The sequence below is a fragment of the Rosa chinensis genome, chromosome 7 (genome assembly GCF_002994745.2).
Source record: "Rosa chinensis cultivar Old Blush chromosome 7, RchiOBHm-V2, whole genome shotgun sequence".
Lineage (NCBI taxonomy): Eukaryota > Viridiplantae > Streptophyta > Magnoliopsida > Rosales > Rosaceae > Rosa > Rosa chinensis.
The window spans coordinates 30236929-30258453 of NC_037094.1; the positions used below are offsets into that span (position 1 = coordinate 30236929).

At 37.3% G+C, this 21525-nt stretch overlaps 3 protein-coding genes and 2 long non-coding RNA genes across 11 annotated transcripts; 3 read left to right on the forward strand and 2 right to left on the reverse strand.

Moving 5' to 3' along the window:
* Positions 1-2840: 2840 nt before the first annotated feature.
* LOC112177126 (ubiquitin fusion degradation protein 1 homolog) lies at positions 2841-3776 on the reverse strand. Its single transcript, XM_024315341.2, has one exon. The coding sequence runs from the start codon at positions 3699-3701 to the stop codon at positions 2841-2843; it is 861 nt and encodes a 286-aa protein (XP_024171109.2). The 5' UTR covers positions 3702-3776.
* Positions 3777-4609: 833 nt separating this feature from the next.
* Positions 4610-7928, forward strand: LOC112177127 (protein LOW PSII ACCUMULATION 3, chloroplastic). Of its 2 annotated transcripts, none has more exons than XM_024315342.2 (9): positions 4610-4767; positions 4842-5027; positions 5313-5360; positions 5454-5493; positions 5599-5699; positions 6309-6501; positions 7041-7139; positions 7378-7495; positions 7613-7928. In XM_024315342.2, exons 1-9 carry the CDS (start codon positions 4699-4701, stop codon positions 7731-7733), a joined length of 975 nt encoding a protein of 324 aa, XP_024171110.1. In that variant the 5' UTR covers positions 4610-4698; the 3' UTR covers positions 7734-7928. The 2 variants fall into 2 exon arrangements, with proteins under 2 accessions (XP_024171110.1, XP_024171111.1); XM_024315343.2 differs by having other exon boundaries at positions 4848-5027.
* Positions 7929-9307: 1379 nt separating this feature from the next.
* LOC112177136 lies at positions 9308-12278 on the forward strand. 2 transcript variants are annotated; one of them, XR_005803951.1, is made up of 4 exons: positions 9308-9439; positions 10026-10065; positions 10171-10243; positions 11595-12278. It is a non-coding gene; the product is annotated as an uncharacterized LOC112177136 (long non-coding RNA). The 2 variants fall into 2 exon arrangements; XR_005803952.1 differs by having other exon boundaries at positions 10176-10243.
* An 838-nt stretch (positions 12279-13116) lies between these two features.
* LOC112177135 lies at positions 13117-14968 on the reverse strand. 5 transcript variants are annotated; one of them, XR_005803805.1, is made up of 4 exons: positions 14957-14968; positions 13934-14003; positions 13286-13494; positions 13117-13193 (listed from the first exon to the last, which is right to left on the reverse strand). It is a non-coding gene; the product is annotated as an uncharacterized LOC112177135 (long non-coding RNA). The 5 variants fall into 5 exon arrangements; XR_002927302.2 differs by lacking the exon at positions 14957-14968 and having other exon boundaries at positions 13286-13489; positions 13939-14105; XR_002927300.2 differs by lacking the exon at positions 14957-14968 and having other exon boundaries at positions 13939-14105.
* A 3709-nt stretch (positions 14969-18677) lies between these two features.
* Positions 18678-20591, forward strand: LOC112177124 (scopoletin glucosyltransferase). Its single transcript, XM_024315337.2, has one exon. The coding sequence runs from the start codon at positions 18919-18921 to the stop codon at positions 20467-20469; it is 1551 nt and encodes a 516-aa protein (XP_024171105.1). The 5' UTR covers positions 18678-18918; the 3' UTR covers positions 20470-20591.
* Positions 20592-21525: the final 934 nt, after the last annotated feature.

Consider the following 21525-nt stretch of genomic DNA (forward strand, 5'->3'; position numbering starts at 1 on the left):
GAAATTAAGGATCAAGAGAACAACTTTTTTTCTTTTTTTTTATCGTTGCAAATATAAGATGGCTGATGAATTTTTAAGGAAAAAAAGAAGAAGAAGAGTAACGATGAGATACAAATAAGAGATATCTAGATGTGGATGAGTATTGACTTTAATTGCAATTTATGTTAATTGTTTTTCTGAAAAGAAATTAATTATTTTGATCACAGATTGAAAATATGAAATCAAAAGTCATGATGTGTCATTTGCCACGTCATTTGGGATCCAATATGTCAAGCTCTTGCCATATTTTCTTCATATTGTTGTAATAGCCATGAAGAGGAGCTCCATTTTGTTTAGTGAAACATAAGCAATTTGCAGCTCATAGTTTTTTGTATCATCTTGGGCTACTGAAAAAGTAGCTTTGACAACATCTCAAATATGTTAGCTGTCTCCAAGCCTTCATAATTTCCTTTGATATCTTTGTGCATAGAGTTGAGGAGCCATGCTTGAAGAACCCAAATTTCATAACCCCTTTCATCTTCTTCTTCGGATGGTGCTTTCTTCTTGCCAGTGGGATAGCCAAGAAATAAAATTGGTGCTATCCAATTTTTCTGGAGCAATAGGGGGCCATGGCCATTGGATGACGGCCATCCTTTATTTAAGAAGAAGTTTTGGAGTTCGTTGCTAGTGTGTGGGATGAATTAGTGGGTACTTCATTGAGAACCATGGTTTAGTTATTGTTTTCAGCTTGGTATTGGAACGAGTTGGGCCGAGTTAATTGGGCCTCAGTAATAAGATTTCTTTGGTGGTCAAAATTGAGTTTCGTCAAGTACAATCTAGGACCAACGGGGCTGCGTGGAGGTGAGCTACGAGTTTGTTAAACAGCGATAAGCGTGGCTCGTGGCCCATCATTGTACTGATACTATCTCAACTTAACCACCCGATAGGTACTGGGTTTTAATTACAAAAAGCCTCAATATAATTGGGTGTGATCCACTCACATATAAGTTATATTTTATTTGTTATTTTTCTAATATGAGATCCTTCCTCTCCATCACGCCTCCTCACGTGTAACCTAACTCTAGGTGCATGTGCAATTAATTGACAAACCCAATTCCACACTGGAAATCAGGTCACAAGTCCCACATTAGAGACTTGGCCAATCACATAATAATCTAAGGCCCACATTTGACACTTGGTACTAATCTAATCGGAATCTTCCGATGGCCAATTTAATGAACCCAAATCAGGTCCATGATGGCAATGTAATTGAAGAGGGACCCGCTCTGATATTGTGTTAAACAACGACAAGCGTGGTTCGTGGACCACCATTGTACTGATACTGTCCCAACTTAACCACCCGGGTGTTGGATTTTAATCACAAAAGATCTCTGTACAATGAGGTGTGATTCATTTATAAGTTATATTTTATTTCTTACTTTTCTAATGTGAGATCTTTCCTCTCCAACAGAGATGTTTGTCGCCACTTTCTAAGTCTGATGATCTCGTTTGGGATGTCAAAGAACAATAGTCTAGTAAGTGTCTGATGAAGCAATGGCTTCAAAACAAATCTGTTAATGAAATTCCAAATTGATGTGGTTTGGGTATATTTTCTGGTGGTCTGGATATGGTGGAAAAGTACGGCAAAAAAATAAATTGTTGCGGCTCTTTCCTTCTTTTCTTGGTATGAGTATGGTAGAAAGGAATCAAGGCAGTTTTTGATCAGTTGAATTTTTCTTAGAATATGGATACGGCGAAGAAGAGAAAGTTCTTAGGTATTGGTATTGTTTCTGGTACTGGGTAAGATGAAGAAACTAAGTTCTTCTCTTGGTATTTTTGGCATCTGAATATGGGTATGGCTAATTAATCTAGATTTCTAGAAATAGGTATCGGTCTCGAGAGCAAAATTACTCAGATACCATGTCGATTATAGAGATCGATGGTATAACTGTATTAATCTTCTTTTCCAAACTGGAGAATATATATAACAATGCCAGTTTGGAGGCCCTCCAAACAGATTTAGGCCCTTTCAAGATTTTACTATCCCTTAACACGAAAATGTTCACCTGGTCAGTTATTGACCAAGAAAATAATGCTCAACCACCCTTGGATGTAAATCCAATGACAGAGAGAATTATTATTAAGTTTAGGTATTTTGTTTTTCACCTTTTGATATAAATCTAAGGGTTATTAAGCATAAATTCTTTGGTCAGTTACTGACCAGGTGAACACTACTGTCCCTTAACAAATCAACCATGTTGGGAGAAATAGAAAAAAATGTTTAGTGGAGTGAACACAAATATTTTTGGGGCTTTTCTATCTTGTTTCTTTTAGCTGCTGTCCTGTACTCCTGTTTCTTAGCTCTCAAGTTCGTTGTTGTACTGGTGTGATCTTTGCTTTCTGGTTTTCTGTATTTCGCTCTTTCATTGCTCTTGTGGCTTAATGAAGTTTCTATTCAGACCAACAACAAAAAAAAGAGTAGACACAAATATAACATCCAATAACCTAAACTGCAAAAACAAACAGGTTCCAGATTTTAATTAAAATAAAAGGAGAGAAAAGTTGAAGGGTCAAAAATAAACAGGTTCCAGATTCCAAATTTCCAATAAGACTTGTACTCAATGATCACCTATAATATATTTTTTTCTGCAGCCTTTAAAGGGTCTTTGATTGATGTGCTCCTTGGCTTACTCAAGGGAAAAACTTTGATTATATAAAAACGATAGACAGAGAGTTCAAATCTCAGTAGACAAATTTATACCAGAAAATAACATTGGCTTTTTTCCTCTGTTCATATGCCAACATGACATGTAACAGAAAGATATAAGTAGTTAAGAGTTCCAGATTATTACTCCAATCAATCAACCCTTTAATGAGTACCTTTTCCCTGTAAAGGGCTGGAACTTTGGATCTTCTTTCTTTTCTGGCTTAGCCTGCTCTTTTGAAGCTTCCTTTTCTGTTTCCTTTGGAGTAGTAGTACGGTTGGCAGCATTTGATCCGAAAACAAGCTTCCCCTGAGCCCGACGACTGGTCCCTTGTGAGCTGGATCCTGTATTCGATGGCTGTGCATTTCCCTTACCATTATTGGCTGCTGCAACTAATGAGGAAGAAGAAACTGGGGCAGCGGACAAAGGTTTTCCATCCAAACGCCTTCCAGCTCCGGTAAAAGGGTTGAATTTAGGTTCTTCAATCTGATCAGCTGCCACCAATGCCGCCTTGTTTGTCGGAGAAGAAGCTGCAGCAACAGGCATCTCGGGTTCCTTATAGTCACGAGGAGGGGCAAAGTCAACCTCACAGTCTGTGTCAACGATACTTATGGCCTTACCAGGCTTTGTTTCTACGATATCCACATAGTACTCCTTGCCATTATAAGGCAGCTTGATAGTATCACCAGTTGTGAAACATGTAAAACTCCTCAGTGTTGTCTCCAACATAGCTCTCGGATTTGCAATGTCCAAGAAGTTTTTGGTGTGGGGTTGCAATTTAACGAATTTGCCTTTTGGAAGAGTCACATTCTTGACTTGAACAAGTTCTCCCTCTTCCAAGTCCAGGCTCTTCATCTTCCAGGAAGGCATATAAATGGTGTCTTCTAATGCAGTGAACTCCAAAACCCCACAGTGTGAAACCAACTCTCTCTCGGCAGCATTCGGGTTTCGTAGCTGGAAGAGCATCGGGTTACTGCTGGGCAGAGACAAAAGGACACTGAGGGCTGAGGGTGGCATGAAGATTTTGTCACCGGTTTCCAGTTTTGCAGCTTGGTTTTTGTCCAAGAAAGTTGCAGAATAGCAGCGATAGCTTAGATCGAGAGACGGCCGACGCTCCATATCAATCTCCATCATCCGTTGCCGTACCCAATTCTGTTCTATGTTTAAAGAATCCATCTAGAAAAAGCTTGCTTGTGAATCTGTTGGAAAGATGTTAGAAAGTAGAATTGATAGCGGAAAGAATACTATTTGTGTGGCATTTATAAGGGCGCAAATAAAGCCTTGCACTGTACAACTTGGAAACCACTCTGTATTAGGAAATATAGTCGGTTTCGGAAAGGAAGTTTTTTTATTTCCTTGTCCAATATGGAAACATAGCCTGTTAAAGCTTTCTATGTTAGATTCTGATTAATCTAGAGAATTATTGAAAACAAAAAATACCTCTAATAAGTGACAAAATAAGAAACATATATGTAGGTGTAGAATCATCATTAATCACTTCCAAACATTCATTGTTAATAGCTTTTCACGCAAAAATGTGAGGTAAGTGGTCAAGTATGAGATATTTGACCGTAGCACGTCAGCGTGTTACATGATTTTACCGTAACACTGAAAATTTTTTCATTAAAAGTAGTCTTATATATCACTGACCAAAAAAAAAAAAAAACCAACGCTTGACTATGATGGTCTTCCTAAGTGGAAGAAGGCGTAGAATCATCATCCACCAATGCTGCAAAACAAAAATGAAAATAAAAATGAATTAACGACCAAGGTCCAAAAATCGAAATCTTCGAGTGTTTTATTTTTTTTTTGGTTTGTTGTTTTGGTCTGCGTAGTATTTTGCCGAGATTATAAAAAAAAAATATAAAAAAAAAATCACATATGGTTGGATCAGAGGACAGAATCGTCATTTGAGATAAGGGTGATTGGATCATCCCTGCCACATGTAACTTTGTGGCTACTCCGACTCCAAACTGAAATACGCGCCTCTCTCTCGATCTCTGACCAATCAAAAATGCCCATCTCCGACGCCGGAACTGCTTCCAGGGTTCCGTTTGCTATTCCTTCTCTTCCAAGTCGCCAGGTAAAGACTAACCAATCTCCTACTTTCATTCCATTACCTCAAGAAATGATCACTCATCGACTCGACTCAACCAGCTGCAGGTTGCAACTGCCTGCAAATATTTGCCATTGAATTCTTATGGGAATTTGAGTACCCCCAAATGGGCTGCATCTCATTTTTCAAGAAATCTCAAACTTGTGGCAAGTTCGGCTTCCGGGGACGACACTTCGGTTGCCCTTGATGTGTCAATTCCTAGGGACTATGATGAACTCCTTGAACAAGTAACTAAAGCTTGTACTGTTATTCCATTTCTAGTTTCTGATATCCCAATTTTTAAGCTTTGAATGGAATGTAATCTGCTGTAATGTAGTTCAAATTTATAACTAGTTGAATTGATTTGATGAAAGGGGTTAAAGATTTTCTAGAAATTTATAATTCTCCAAGTTAGCAACTCTCTCTAGCTCTCATTTCACTTCATGTCTTAGGTATCCGTGTGACTTTGTATTCTAGTTTACAGCTATTTGGTGCTAAGTTTTGTCTTGGGCTTCTTGACAATTGATATATAGGCCAGTAAAGCAACTCAATTGGCTTTGAAGGATAACAAACAGTTGATGGTAAGCTAGTACTAGTATCTAGTAGCTTCAGTTCTTTGATATCGTCAACATATGCAAAGAATTTGACACCGACATACCCGTCTTTTTTGGCAGGAGATAGAGTTTCCTACTGCTGGACTTGACTCCGTACCAGGTTAATTCCCTTCCACCAGCTGAAAAATATTTACAGTTTGTTCCGATTGAGTTTCATTATATATAGCTTCTTGACTTTCTTCTGAGTCCATGAAACACATTTCAGGGGATGGTGAAGGAGGAATAGAAATGACTGGAAGTATACAGCTCATTCGAGAATTTTGTGACATCTTAATATCTCCAGAGAGAGCCATGCGGACCAGAATAGTAATTTTCTCAATTTTTCGCCTTTTTAAAGATAAATAACTCTAGTTTTGAATGTAGGGGCTTCTGATGGATCCCTTATACTATACTAAAAGAGAAGGTGCAAAGTTTTAACTGACTGAAGAGTACTAATCCCCAAGAAAATAAGATTGAATTGTTCTAAAGAAGTTATAGTTTGTTACATTGCAACATGCTTTACTCTATGGATAGTTGAAAATAATCACTCTGTTATGAAATTCTGATTTTTTCCTGGCTATCTTTTCCTTGCAACCTGAAAACACATGTGATCAGAGATTCAGAGTTGAGCCTAGATTTCCTTGAATTTTGTTAATCTAAAAAGTTTCACATTTCCTTAAGAGCTTACCGTACATCAGCATTGCAGTCGAAGGTTTCACAGGGTAGTTGATTCCAACAGCTTTATCTCTAATCCAGAAGGTGTTGGTCTGTCTTGTTGAATCATACGTTTGCAGATACTGTGATAGACTGCGTTGTACTTTTCTGTGATGCATGACTCTGTAGCTAATCTAGCTACTCTCTTTGTTCTTTTACCTTAATCAACTTTTTAGTTTAGCACCTAATGATGCATATTAATCTTTGAACGAAAGCTTTCAGTTTTTTCCTGAGGCCAATGAAGTTGAATTTGCAAGAAAATCAGCATTCGAAGGAGCGTCCTTCAAGTTGGACTATCTGACTAAGCCATCATTTTTCGAGGATTTTGGTTTTACTGAGAAAGTGAAAATGACGGACCGTGTGAAGCCAGAAGATGAACTATTCTTGGCTGCATATCCATATTTTAATGTCTCCGGTAACTCCAAGTATTCCTGTTATCATTGTTAGGAAAAGTTAAATGCTGCAGAAACACATATTAAGAGTATGGTATGTGATTATACCCAAGAAATTTGACGTGTGTGTGTGTGTCTGTGTGTCTGTGTGTTGTTTCAAATTTTGATTCTCTTTCTTCTATTGCTCTTAAAATGAAGTTCATTTATGTGGTCCATGATCCCTGCAACAATTTTTCTTTTTTTGAGGCCTGCAGTGTCATGCTTTGTTCCTTTGGCCTTTGATTTTTTTTTTTTTGTCCTTTTTCATCACAGCTTTATTCCCTTCTCTTGTATGGTCATGCGGTCATGCCTAATAGAAACCTGACAGCACTCGGATGTTTGCCCAAAAAATTTCTATTCTCATTTTTCTATGACTAATTTGGTTCACATCACTTCACAGTCACCACTACATTTTTCTAGAACTCATCCTAACTAAGATACATTAGTTGACTTAATGTCCATTCATTTCCCACAAATCATTTATCAATTTGTAATATCTATCTCTGATTTTCTTGCAATTCAGAAATGCTTGTAGTCGAAGAGCTGTACAGAGAAGCTGTTGTGAACACTTCGAGAAAGCTAATTATTTTCAACGGAGAACTTGACCGAATAAGATCTGGGTGTATCCTTTGTTAGTAACTAGATGTGCTTTACTCTCCCTTCAGTTTAATATACATGGTTATTTGCTGATCTATGGCGGTTTCCTAACATTTCTATTACAAGCCATCAGTGCAATAATAATAAATAGAATTGGAAGGTTCAAATAAGTTCTGCAAATGAAGCAAGTTTATTTAGCATTATCTTCAAACAATTAGTAGCCTCTTTAGTGACATATGACAGTTTTTTCTTGATGAAATAAGATTATCCATCTTTCTTCTACCCAAAGCTCGCTGCACTTTTGAAGACCCTGTTTCCAAGTATGGAGACTGTATACTACATTCACAATTTTAAAGGACGCTCTGGAGGGACTCTTTTCAGGTTCAATAACTACTACTGATAATGTTATCTCAGTGATATCTAATAATCAAGAAATCGTCTTTTTTTTTTTTTCTTGCTTTTAACAGCAATGTGATGATTTTATAATTATACATGTAGGTGCTACCCAGGTCCATGGAAAGTCTTCAGAAAAGTGAGGAATAGATACATTTGTTTGCATCAGCAGGAAGCTATGCCATCTCTCAAAGAAGTTGCCTTGGAAATTCTTCCATCGGCTTAAATTTTTGTTTGTCACAAAAATTTACTCATTTGTTGTGCTGTGGTGAGCATATCATACTAGTCATTTATGACCTATATCTTTAGCCTTCAATATCCCAGAATGTACTTTTTCGTTTCAATAGAGTGCCAGCAATATCATGTCGATCAAACTTAGCCTAATATTTCAAAAGCAATGTCTATATCCTAATTTTTTCTATTCCAAAACCTCTGCCTCGTCCTTTCCAACAGGATCGCTACCATTATGCAGCTATCCAATTAATCAATTTGTTATTTGTTTGGATTTTGAAAAAAAATAACTAATTTAGAATACGAATCTAATTAATTTAGACAGATTATTAAAAAGCTGATAAGAGATATCTAACTGCATTCAGGGATGTAATGAACAAATGATAGGAAGAGTCTGGTGCACCAAGACAGGTGATGTCTTGCCACCATGTACGTCTTTGAAGAAGTTGAGGCCTTAAAGGATAGGAAGAGTCTGGAATGAACCAATGCATTTGTAGACCAACAGATGCCGTCAGGTTTTCTGTTAGATTGACCCCGTCAACTCGCATAGGACAGGAAAGATGAAACTGTTATACCTGTTGTTACCAGAGGGGCTTTTAAGGAAGAAGGAGAAAGGCATGTGCATCGAGGAAGAGAGCGGGTTTTCATCGGACTTGGCTACTATAGCCGAGCGCTTCGCTTCTTCCTCTACCTATCCAACAATAATAATTCAATTCAAATTCAAATGCAAATGGGTTGTACGTTGTTGGGTGCTAATCACTCTCTCAATCCAAAACCCAGTCAAGTCTGCCTCTCTCTCTCAAACGACCTCCGCATGCGTCTCCAATACTGCTCCTCTCTCTCAATCAAAACTTTCTCCTCTTTTTAGTCTGGGTTGTTACAAAATCCGACAACATTAGAATTACGTATACGTGGTGCCTGAGTTTCTTCGACGACGATAATCAAATAACTGCCTGGTTCTTTTCTCAAACAATCCCCACCCACTTTTTTTCATCCTGCAACACTCTGCACGAGGTACATCTCTCTCTCTCTCTCTCCTATTATCACCTGTTTTTGTAATATTTTGTTTGTGAAAGCCCCTTGCTTCAGTTCCATTGAATTCTAATTTGGCTGGGCAATGTATATAAAACTCATGATCACTCAAGTACCCAATTTCAATTTACTTGTATTTCATCCACTTGCTCATAGTTTTATTGAGAATTGAGGTTTGGATTGCTGTGGGTTGTAGTTAGTTATTCCGGAATTAGATTGTTAAGAGTTTGTTCTTTTATACTACGGTGTGCAATTCTGCTCTCAACTATTCTTGATTATGACGAAATTTCCATTCTAAAGAAACTTTCAGGTTTGCTCATATGCTTGATTTTGCAGAGAGGATATCTTGGTTTCATATTATTTATATTGGGATACTGGTAATGATTTTTGATACTTCTGCTCACATTCGAATTCTAGTGTTCTTAGCTGAAGTGTTAGGATTATATTTGTTTTGTTGAGAGGTCATGATTTGGACTCCAAATCAGTTCAAACTTGAAAAAATGATGTATGATACTGAATGTTTTTCATTTGTTGGCAGGATGGTAGTTTTAGGTTAATCTAGAACTTTTAAGTTTCAAGTTATTCAGTAGCAAGCAGCTTTGGAGGACAGTAAAAATAAGGTCAACTTATGCCTTGGAGGCTTGGATTGGAGCATTAGAATTTGAGATTGTAAGATATAGTTGAAAGCTCCTTTTAGTTGTATCTTGTATCTTCATATATCGGGGGTGGCTAATTTTCTGAAACTGGTTTAGGGGAAGTTTTTTCCCAATTTTTTTAGTCAGGTTGTTAGATTCTCTGGTTATGCATGTTAAGTTTTCAGGTCGATTGGCAAAGTTTTCAGGTTGCTACTTCACCTCAGATACCTGTAATTCCTCAAAACAACCTGCAAAAAAATAAAAATGGGGTTTTAATTTCCTCATTGTTGTTAAACAGAAGATGTGTCCCTATACACTTGTGTATTTTCTTATTATAGATTAAAAAATAGAGTAACTTACGCAGCGATGGTATCAAATTACCTTCTTCTTCTTCTTCTTTTTTTTTTTTTCAACTTACTACTGAGATGCCATTTTGGTCATACACTTATTTATTTTTTGGTTTTGAATGGAAAAACCTGAAATCATGAGTCATGTTTTTTAGTTACTCAATTTTACTTTCATTTTATTCATAGTTCAAGATTTACTAACTATTACTATATGGGTTGTTTCTCATAATTTGTTAGGGTTGTGTTGTCACTAACAGTGTAATCTGATTTCAGGTTGATAAAGCTTTTCTAAAGCAGCTCAAACTGTTCCGGAGTTAATTTTTTCAACTTAGCTTTCATTTTGTTATTAAGATTTGGTTGTATTCAATTTAATTGTGATTTGTATTCTTATGGATTTTGTGGCAATTTTGGTTAAAAGAACAGGGAATGGTAAGAGACTTGGAAAGGGAGGATTTCATACATGAAAGCTTTGGAAATGTTATCCCCTCAAGGTATGAAATCCTGGATCCATCATTTTTTTTTTCCATATAGTAGGAACATAGGCGATAATGAAAGCAAAGAAGTCTACAATAGTTTCTTACTGAAAAACTGTCTGAGTTATATAACAGTAGATAGGCACACATTGTGGTAGCTGTCAGAAAGTCATATATTTTCTCAGTGGAACCAAATTGTTTATATCAGTGATATCGAACAAAATTAGACTGACAGGAGATAGAAAATTTGGTAAGATTTATGTGTCCTACAGAGGTTATGCTAATGGTTTCATCTATTCAAGATGTGTACAAGTGTAAGCTACGCTCTATATTTGGCTTCATTTTATTGACTGTTTCTATACTTCCTTGTGGGTGCTTCTTTGTTTAATCCTTCTTACAATTTGTTCTAATTTTTCTTTTCAATTAGTGTGATTGTAAATTTTCCCCTCTTTCTCTTGAGTGGGTGAGTAAATCCCCTATTCAATATTTGCATTCAGCATCATCTCATCAAGCTCTGCACGTAGCCTTGTGGGTTCTTGACTTTCTGTTTTACCAATTTGGAGTTAGCTCTATACTGCTGCTGCTAATAAAATGAAATTGAAAAACAAAACTTTTGCACCGGGAGCTCTTAAAAGTTTACATTTTGACTCGTTAGATAATATCAGAGTATGTAGCGCATACACAGTACACACATATTGTAGCTACTGCTCTCTCATTCTATTGCTTAATCTACTTAATGAGGTCATGGAAAGGGATTCTCTTAGGATTGCAATATTTCCTAAAAATTTGCAGTACCACTTGTCTGTTTTCAGTTTTTTGCTTTTTGTTCAGCGCACTTCTATGTTGGTTTTGATAAGACCACCTTTTAAATAGATTAAGAGATTAGTGCAGAAAAAAAACATACACTAGAAAAGACCACCTCTTGTTCGAGCCACTTAGAAAAGTGATGATCATCTCCATTTAGATTTGCAGCTAGAAACATTGATGCATATTTTCTCTTCATTACAGAATTTCATTCTAGGTTAATTGTTAGCTAGGTGGATGGGAATACTCGTAAAATAACACAAGTACTAAGAATAGGTATTCCACCTAAGAAGCTAGTCAATACATGCAATTTTTTTCTAGGTTAAATGTATACCGAACACTGCTTGCTCAAAGTTCCGTTCATGGAGCAATGGCAGGGTTCACAGTCTTTTTAGTTAGGTTTGTAGTTATCCTTTTTCTCTTACAAGTTTGTTTATTGTCACACTTGAATGATGGAAGCTTCTACTTTAACTACATCGTCTTAGCATGTATCTCATTCAAAAAGTTGCTCTTAGAGTTTGAAGTTAGGACTCACATATTGATCTTTTTTTACTTTGATATACAGCATATTACTGAGAGCCAGAACCAGGTTGTGATTACTGATAGGATCTGGGCCACAACTCCTTTCTTCAACCAACCAACCAAGCTTCTTGAACCCCAAAGATGTTGATGAAGTCCAAAAAGAGCAAGAGCCTCCAACTCAACTGCTAGACAGGGAAAATTGTAAAGCTAGCAAGTACTGAAGACATTCCTGGCATGACATGAAAACACAAGACTGTTTTATTCAAAACCTTCTGTTAGAATCATAAGTATTCAGATCTTTGGTTGATGCCCTACTAACCCAGAATGTTGATGGGAATTCACATTTTTGACTGCCAGTATCATCTGTGGAGCATAATTGTTTGTTGTTGTATCAGATGAATTCAATTCACCATGCCCTACCGAAGAGATTTCTGCTTAAAGTGTTCATTTGGTAGAAGCAAAACTAGCATATCTGAATGGGATTAGCAGAGTCTAATTAAGTTCCACCCTTGTACGAGTTTGTAATTACTTGGGTCATTGCATATTTTTGACGAGTGCTGCTACTGGCCATTTGTTCTATTGGATAGTTTTGGGTGTTTAGCAGTAGATAGTAGTTTGGATGTTTAACAGGAGCTGCTATGCCATTTGTTTTGTTTCATCTTTATGCTTTCATTTTAAAATTGAGTTAAGTAGATTCATCTTTTACACATTTCCTGCAATGCGGTAATGCAATTATTTCATTGTATCTACACTGCCATACCAACCAACACAGCCATAGGGGCATAGTCATTCATTGTTTTGCGATACATCATGTGTAGGGCTTGTTTGTGAGTTTCTGACCGTCTTTAACAGGTTTGTATTACATCATGTACCTTGCAGACTAACTACTTCATATGTTAATGAGTTATATGATTTTATATGTCATGAATGATTCATTCTACTGTGCGCTAGTTTTTCAATCTTCATACTGCTTGCACTGGTAGATTTTTCTTGGTTTGAAAAGAAATTCGAAATCATTATTCTAGTTTTGCAGTTGAAATTAATGCTCACATCCAAATGTTGAAGCTTAAACTCTCAATATATGGGGAGAGCCAAGTTTCACCAACTTGTCATTCATATAGCTAATGTGGGGCAAGACAGGGATCCAGAGCTTTTGTGTGCGTGCATGGTGGGATTGGCAGACCACAATGCCATGCAGTCTTTCATGGGGAAATAATATATTGAGCTCAAGGAGGTGATGAGATTGAGCAGTGTATTTGAATGGTTGGGTGAAGCTGAAATTCAAATGAAAAAAAGACATGATATACGTAGAAAGTTTCCATGCATTCAAAATTAGGTACAAATCATAAAATCCCAAGAACAAAGTATACTGGTAGCATCTTGATCAGAGCCAGTCTTCTAGCCGTCCCAGTCAGGCATTCAAATTTAGGTACAGATCATAAAATTCCAAGAACAAAGTAGACTGGTAGCATCTTGTTGGATAATCAAAGCCGAGTCTTACACTAAACAAAGCACATTGATACAGATTATTACATAGTTGAAAGTTTCTTGATTTACATGTCAAACCTCTTCAATAGTGTCCATGTGCTCGTTCAAAAGCTCCCCTTCAATAATAGGCTCCAAGTGCTTGCTCAAAAGCTGGCTGAGAAAAGACAACAAATTAAACACAACTCATAAAAATTGGGTGAACGAATAGCATTTACTGGAGATAGAAAATCAAGATGAAGTGATTACCTGACCGGGATGGCTAGAAGACTCAGCTCTGATCACCATCCAATAGGATAAGGAGGCCAAAGCCTTATCTGACCAATTTATGCAGGTTCAGGCCGTCTTTAAACATGTCATCTGTCAATCTTTTGCCTATCAACATCTCAAATAGCAGGATTTCATAGCTATAGATGTCGCCACTTGTTGACACCTCCATTCCTATGCCATACTCTGAACTTCATTTCCAAATGTACAAAATAATAAGTATACAGCCTATAAACTATCATGTTTATGTGCATCCCCACCTGAAGTCCTCGTCGCTTAATGATTAGACTGGGCCAAATCTAGGACCTAGATGCATTCTTTGACAACCCAAAGATCACATTCTAGATCAATAGACCACCTTCTAGCATATTTATGTATGCAACATGAAAAAGAAAAAAAAGAACAGCAAGCTTTAATAGTTCTAGCAAGCTTTGACAACAGAACAGCAATATAGTTGGATGTCAAATAGGGACATTCATAAACACATTGAGCTTCTCCCAACCTACTATAAAATCCCTCTATAATATATTGTACTCTTCAAATAACTTCTATCATAATCAGACCCTCAAAATCTATAGTCACAACTGAAATACACCATTTCAGGTTATTAGAAGAAAAAGAAGCTCAAACCTTACTCTTTGATACTTCCAGCTACACTCTTGCCAAGTCTTTCTTTGAGATAACTTCAGTTTTCCACGGCCTTAGATCACAAAAAGAAAAAAGAAATAAAATATAAATTAGTAAAAAGAACTATAAATCTAAAACCACCACATTGAATAGCACAAGTCATTTAAGTAAAACATGCCAATCATTTGAAACCAGATCATGGTCATTGAAATAGTGCAAGTACCTGTTGTCATGCAATGAGAGAAGCCTTAGCATTTCTATACACTGACCATCATATAATGAATTCTAAATCTTTTAGAAACCCACACATGACAGAGACAACAATAGGAAATTGAAGTGAACAAAAACTATAACAAAGCTGTCAACTTAGTCATCGATTCAAGAACAAATAATGCTACAAAGAATGATATAGATATTTGGAAAATACCACTCCAGCACAATAGCAAGCTTTAAAAAGAGAACAAACAACAAAACTGAAGTAGTCTTATACTGTCTTGAACCAAATCCTGCCCACCATAGACAAGCACCCAGACCAACAATTTTTCAGCTGTTCTGTTTCATTTGCATATTGGCCATTCAAGCATTGGCATAAAACACAATCAATTACCGCTGCCTAAGAATGTGCTGTCTCATCTACCAAAAATAATAAAGCAACTTCTCCAAAACCAAAGAAGCAACCAACAAATAATGCGTAGAATGCCAAGTAGTTGTTTATATCCAGCCAAATTGTTCAAGCATGAAGCATGATCAGAGTAAGTAATATGAAACAAAGCCAAAAGACAGTCTAAGATTTGGGACAAAATATAAAAATCTATTGAACCTAGATCGTTTCCTATATCAATCCCATCATGATAGTTCTCCATTGACACGACAGTAAAACTAATAACAGATGCCGCCTTTTTCTGATACATCACAATTACTGTAAGATCAACAATTAAACAAACAGTAGCAGTAAATGCTTTTGGCCCGACTTGTAATTCACAATGAACAAGTGTACATGAATTTAGAGCAAAAGAAAACACTAACATGTACAGTGATGGTCTGGGATATAATGCTTCACCATTTCCATCTCTTAACCTAGGATTAGAAGAAGTAAATCAATCAAGTAACTGTGACTTGAATCAAGACAGGACGATAAACAATTACTCAAAAAAGCCAGAAATGAAGACTTAGAACGCTTAATACCTCCAGTGCTCTTCAACTCTTTGTAAACAAACTGGCAAAGAATCTTCATTTCTAAGACCATCCGTTCGCAAATAGGCTTTGCATTGTTTGAGATTCAAAGAATCTAAATTACTCCCTTTTGCAAAACACAATGATCAATTTAGGGTTTAAGGTCCTTAATCGAGCAAACAAAACTCAAATTCCGATGATAATCAATTCGAATTGTTGAAAGTAGAAATGTTGAGAAAATAAAAACGGGAAAGAGACAGAAACCATTAAGGAAGCATATGCAGAGAAACTCGTCATCGACTTTGTTGCAGAGAAACCACATCATTGAGGTCGCTCGATTCGCAATTTGGTCCGACTCGTAATTCACTTCCGACCCTGTCTGAAGCCCGGGAGAGAGGAGCTGCCAAACGCCCAAACCAGATAAGTTTTCGCGGTTTTGATGAACAAGATGCCCAGATGTCAAAATACCAGAAACCCCTCTTCGTTTTACCATCACGGCACATAAATTACTCTTAACAGACCCTTACCAGTCAACAAAAAGTAACCAATTTGTGAGGATGTTAACTGGCCACGTCAGTGGGGCTCCTTTGGTCTACAAATGTTTTGGTTCATTCCAGCCTACTCCTTAAGGATAACCTTCAAGATGGTCTAGGAATTATCTTCCAAGTTTGAACATTGTGGTTCAGTGGTTGTTTTCGCTCACATGGTAAAATGTTCAATTTTGTTGATGTTATGAAAATAGGCCAGTTTTGTTCACCAGTTCATATACTACTAGCCTTCCAGCACGCGCTTTCGCGTGCGGAAGTGCGGTTGCTGCATCTACTGACATGAAATAATTCCAAATGCCTGAGTTCAACAGCTTAATCTATTAAGTAGCAGACTTTCAAAAAACTAAAACTTTCAATCAAACCAACATTTACTTTCTTGCTTAAAGAGTGTATACAGTTCTTATCAACAAATATGACCTCAATGAAAGGTTGGGTGTGAAGAGCACTCCCACCATACAATAGAAGGTGAAGTACATATGTGAAATACATGAAAAATATGTACCATAAGAATTTAGCCAGGGTCCACTCAAATCTGATGATTGTATAAATTATGACACCATAGAGAAGTGTTTGAGCAAAAACTTAAGGGAGCTCAATTGCAACCTGCAAAAAAAATGTGCATCCATTTTTAAATAGGACATGCATTTTCCAAATAGAAAAAAAAATAAAAATAAAAAAAATAATAAAAAAAAACTATGAAGCAGAGAGTTATTGTAGAGAATGACATAGATTTCCAACATATAAAAACAGTGAATTTTACGGATCTACTATTTAATTTACGTTGAATTTGAATATATCATTTTCATTTTTTGTTTTTTTCTGGTCGGAGTATGCCATACATTTGCTGCTAGTCAGTTTTGCCTAGCTAGGTAGCTTGTCTCCTATTCCTCTTATGATGTTCCATTAACTAAAATAATTTGTATTATATCTTTGTAGTGTAACTACTTTTCTAAAGTATTTGAAAGCTGGTCTATAGCGAAAGCACAACCGGAAATGAAGTGATTGCTACTACCCAGGTCAAAGTTTAGCTCGCCATTTCCATCATTTAAAATGTTGCTATAACAATATTGTTGTAATGTACCTGATATTCAAATTGATATCCGAGATCAATATAAACTACCCAGGTCAAAGTTTAGCTCGCCATTTCCATCATTTAAAACATTGCTATAACAATATTGTTGTAATTTACCTGATATTCAAATTGATATCCGAGATCAATATAAACTATATCAAGATACTCCTTGGCTACAACAATCATTTAAAACAGTATCAAGATATTCAATTCTGAAAGTTGCACAGGATATGCAATATAATATAATCACCTTAAATTGATACTACATTGATCGAGTGAAATAGATCCACATGCCTAACTTCAGCAATGACCCTCATTCGACTGATGATCATACCTGTACCGTGTTAACGTAGTAAGCAGTGATTGACAGTCGGCAAGACCTGCAACAATTTTGAAAATCTCTCTTTCATCAGAAAAAGAACATAGTTCCTACAGAAGCAAAATTTAAGCAAATGAGCCAAGCCTTTGGGGTTATATATTAGAAATCTGGTAATTTATATGAGGCTGTTCTCCAAACTATATATATGCATTAGAGGAAAGCAAACGAAGTGAAACTTAATTTGACAGAATCCTTAAGGCAGATAATAGAAGTCAAATGCCAAAACAGAAACCAATATGCAACTGATTATAACCAAATTACAGCAAAATATTCAACTGATTTTAACTCAAACACCAATCATTCTCAGCAACCACAGTGAATTTCAAGTCTGCACCAACGCTTTAATCAATACTAACCAAAACCCAAAATCACAAATCACACAATGAACTATTTTCCATTAGAAATCGAACTACAGTAACTCACAAATGATCAAAAGAAAGCCAGTTTCCACTACCAACATCCAAACCCACATCAAGGCAGATAGAATAATAACCAAAACCCAATTGACACCTCCAATTGAAAACATCAAACTGACTGAAAAGCATCGAAGAATTCAACTTTAAGCAATTAAATGCAAAAAAAAAAAAAAAAAAAAAAAACGATGTGCGTATGGGCCAAAAGAGTAAGAGAGCCATTCATCTTCGTGGGTTAGCTCAATTTCCAGAGGTTGAGATACCAATGACCACTACCCAAATGAAAAAAGTTATCTTCTTGGCTAGTGGAAGTTTCTTGATCCAAGTAATATGATTTCCGATCCTCAAGAATCAAATAAATACCTGAAAACAAAATGCCAGCTGAATTGAATATAAAGAATTGATGGGACCTAAGCTAAGCATTGCACATTTCTCTTGGAAGCTCCAGAGCTTACCTCTGTCGCACAACCTGGAATTTCGATCAGAGCGTTCCCAAGTTCTTCCTCTCTCTCTCGAATCAGTCTTCTCCTTCAGTTTCAGATTGGAAATCGCATCCTTCTTCCTCTCCCCGTCGCCCTACTCTCTCTCTCTCCCTCTCTCTCTCTCTATGGAAATGAAACCATCTGTCTCTCTATCAGAGCGAAACGAAACCATCGGTCGCCACGAAACCATCTATTTCTCCGTAAATCATCGGCACAAACAGGGGCAAAATCAGAAGTTCGAAAGTTTCCTCAAGATGAACAGTAACCGGCTTCTCGCTTTATTAATAGAGATGTTTGTTTTCCTTATTCAAATGTCATATTTCGGCATCATTATAGTAGAATGGCAATCTAAAAGACTAGAATTCAAACAAACCTTGAATCGTGGAGCAAAACAACAATAGCTGAAAGAACTAAACCTATCACCCCTTCATAAACAAAAGTTGGAACATGCCAGAACACCAAGATAGTTTACGTACATACACTATCAAAGATATAAAAAACTATACTCAGAAGTCGACCTGCAATAAACAAAAACTGATCACAAGAAAAAGTATCTAGTTTTCTTGCTAATGAAGAAAGACAAAAAGAAGAAACGAAATAATAGCATCCGTGTCGCCCATAGTCACTCACATCAAAATATTTAAATATCTCAACGAGGTCGGTACACGCAATCAATCCCCTTGGCTCAATTCCAACATCTCCAGCGTTTCAGAAATGTCGGTACGTACGCTGTTTGCCACACAACTAGATTTTCACTCCCATACCTAACAGTCAATCACCATTCTCCGACGTCCTACCTCTCTTGGATTCCTTCTCAGTTAACCTTTCTTCCTCCTTTCTTCTTCTCCATTCTTCCACTACGCTATCTATATATTACCCAGCCCTACTGCAAGACTCTAACACAAACCCAACTCTGCAAATATGGCAAATGAGATATGGATCATTCCGTTTTTCGGTCAGGGCCATCTCTTGCCTTTAATGGAGCTCTGCAAGCACTTAGCCTCCAGAAACTTCAAAGCCGTTTTCGTCATCTCTTCCAACCTCTCCTCCTCCATACCCTCATCTCTCCGCCAATACCCACTCGTCGAAATCGCAGAGATTTCTGAAGCACCACCGTCTGATCCGTCGTCCCCGCCGCAGGAGCCGAGTTCTCAGCCGCATCACCGCCACCACGGCCAGATGGCAGTCGGGCTTGAGAACCTCCTCTCGACCCGAAACGAGAGTCCGGATTCGGTCCGACCCCTTTGTGCAGTTCTTGACAACATGATGAGCTGGAATTCTGAGTTTTTTCAAAAGTTTGAGATTCCGGTGGTCAGCTTTTTCACTTCCGGAGCTTGCTCCGCTGCCATGGAGTATGCCCTGTGGAAGGCCCACCCGATAGATGTCAAACCGGGCGAGACCCGTTTGCTACCGGGGTTACCCGAAGAGATGGCTGTGACGGTTTCGGATATTAAACGGGAGTCTCGTCGGCCACCATTCCCTGTTGGTGGAGGCGGCCCGCCAGGAGGTCCGGGAGCGGGCTTTCCTCCTCATGGACCACCACATGGTGGGCCTGGCCCGCCAAGAATGGGTCCGCCAAAGGCCGGTGACCAACCGCATTGGTTAGAGGAGGTCGAGCAATCTATTGGAGTGATGATCAACACGTGTGATGAGCTAGAGCATCCATTTATCGAATACGTCTCCAACAAGATTGAAAAACCCGTTTGGGGAGTGGGCCCGATGTTACCCGAGCAATATTGGAAATCGGCTCGTTCGGTTCTCCATGATCGCGAAGTTCGAACCAATCGGAAATCGAACTTCACCGAAGACGAGGTAAATCAATGGCTAGATTCAAAACCACGTGGATCGGTGCTATACGTTTCATTTGGAAGCGAGGTTGGTCCCACCAAAGAGGAGTACGAAATACTAGCCGAGGCATTGGAAGCGTCGACCCGGCCATTCATATGGGTGGTCCAAGTCACCGCAGGAAGACCCCCGGGTCCTCCTCCGGGTCCTCCCGGACAGTCACAACCCATATCAGAACCCAAAGAGGCCTATTTTCCACACGGGCTAGATACGCGGGTCGGAAAAAGAGGCTTGATCATACATGGGTGGGCCCCGCAGCTCTTGATACTGAGCCACCCATCAACGGGAGGATTCCTTTCGCACTGTGGGTGGAATTCAACTGTGGAGGCAATTGGGCGTGGAGTCCCATTCTTGGCGTGGCCAATCAGAGGGGACCAACACTCGGACGCTAAATTGGTAGCGAGCTATCTCAAAGTTGGGTATCTGATTTCTGAGGATTTATCAGAGACAATAAAGAAGGAGGATATAACAAGAGGGATTGAGAAGCTACTGAGTGATGAAGAGATGAAGCAACGAGCTGTGAAGCTTAGTGCTAAGTTTGAGCATGGATTTCCAACAAGTTCTGTCGCGGCTTTAGATGCCTTTGGAGACTTCCTCAGACACAAAAACAAAGCATCTTCTCATTGATTTTAGTCTTGATGTTAATTGGAAGAGTTTCTGTTTGACTCTTTTTTCTTTGTATTAATGTATAATTTATAAGATTGTTGGTCTGCATCGTGGACATTATATTATACTCAATTATTTACACATTTTCTAAGTCCTTAAATTTAAAATGTTTAATAGTTTGAATCTTTTGTCTTTTTTTTTTAGAAAATGTCAACTCAATTATCAATTAACTAAATTTACACATAATGACCCAGTTTAGTGAAGTTGTCAAAAGAGTCGTTACTTAATCAACTCGATATTTTTAAAACAATGAAGCTCATAAAAAACTACCATACACTACCCATGAATAAACTCAAATAGCAAAGGCAATACAGTTACTCTTGGCGATATTTGTCAAATCTGAGCTCCTACAAACTTCTTCCTCGCAAAAAAGAAATTCTGATAAAATAAAAATAAAATGTATAATAATAATTATGTATAATGGGGGTGAGGCTATTTCCACCCTACCAAATGCTTTGTTCACCCTACAATTAAATTTTTATCATGAAATTTTCAATTTCACCCTCAAATAATTTTAAAAATAAAAAAAGATATTACCATTGAAAATATGAAATCAGAAAAGAAAAAAGAACTTCTAGTTTTTTCCACTCTTTTTTTTCTTTTCTTTTTTTTCCTCTTCTCTATTTTCTCCCTTCATCAACTACTATGATATAGAATCAAACACGAGTCACATGAAGCAGAACAAAATAATATTAACCAACAATTCTTTTCACTTGTTGCTATAGCTTCAAAATTTTGTCTAATTATTTGTTTGGTCAGCTAGCAATGAAGAAGCTAAGATGATAAAAAAAAATTTTGGTATAGAAAGCTATTATGATAATTCATAATTAGGATGTCTGTTGGGTAAAGTTTTAATTAAAACAAAATTGATTTCTCATTTTCATTGTTTTCTATTAATAATTGTTGTTAAGGACAATTTTGGGAAAAAAAAAGACAATTTTGTTTGGAATGTTAAAGTAAAATTGAGATAGAATTGGTCTACTCAAATGAAGTCCCTTTATATAGGGATAAAATTAC

Bases quoted from the DNA above. Each gene is read 5' to 3' on its own strand.
- LOC112177126 (XM_024315341.2), bottom strand. From the start codon at position 3,701: ATGCCACCCTCAGCCCTCAGTGTCCTTTTGTCTCTGCCCAGCAGTAAC.
- LOC112177124 (XM_024315337.2), top strand. From the start codon at position 18,919: ATGGCAAATGAGATATGGATCATTCCGTTTTTCGGTCAGGGCCATCTC.
- LOC112177127 (XM_024315342.2), top strand. From the start codon at position 4,699: ATGCCCATCTCCGACGCCGGAACTGCTTCCAGGGTTCCGTTTGCTATT. The intron at 5,361-5,453 runs GTAAGCTAGTAC...CTTTTTTGGCAG, and splicing joins AGGATAACAAACAGTTGATG to GAGATAGAGTTTCCTACTGC. The intron at 7,140-7,377 runs GTATCCTTTGTT...TGATGAAATAAG, and splicing joins TGACCGAATAAGATCTGGGT to ATTATCCATCTTTCTTCTAC.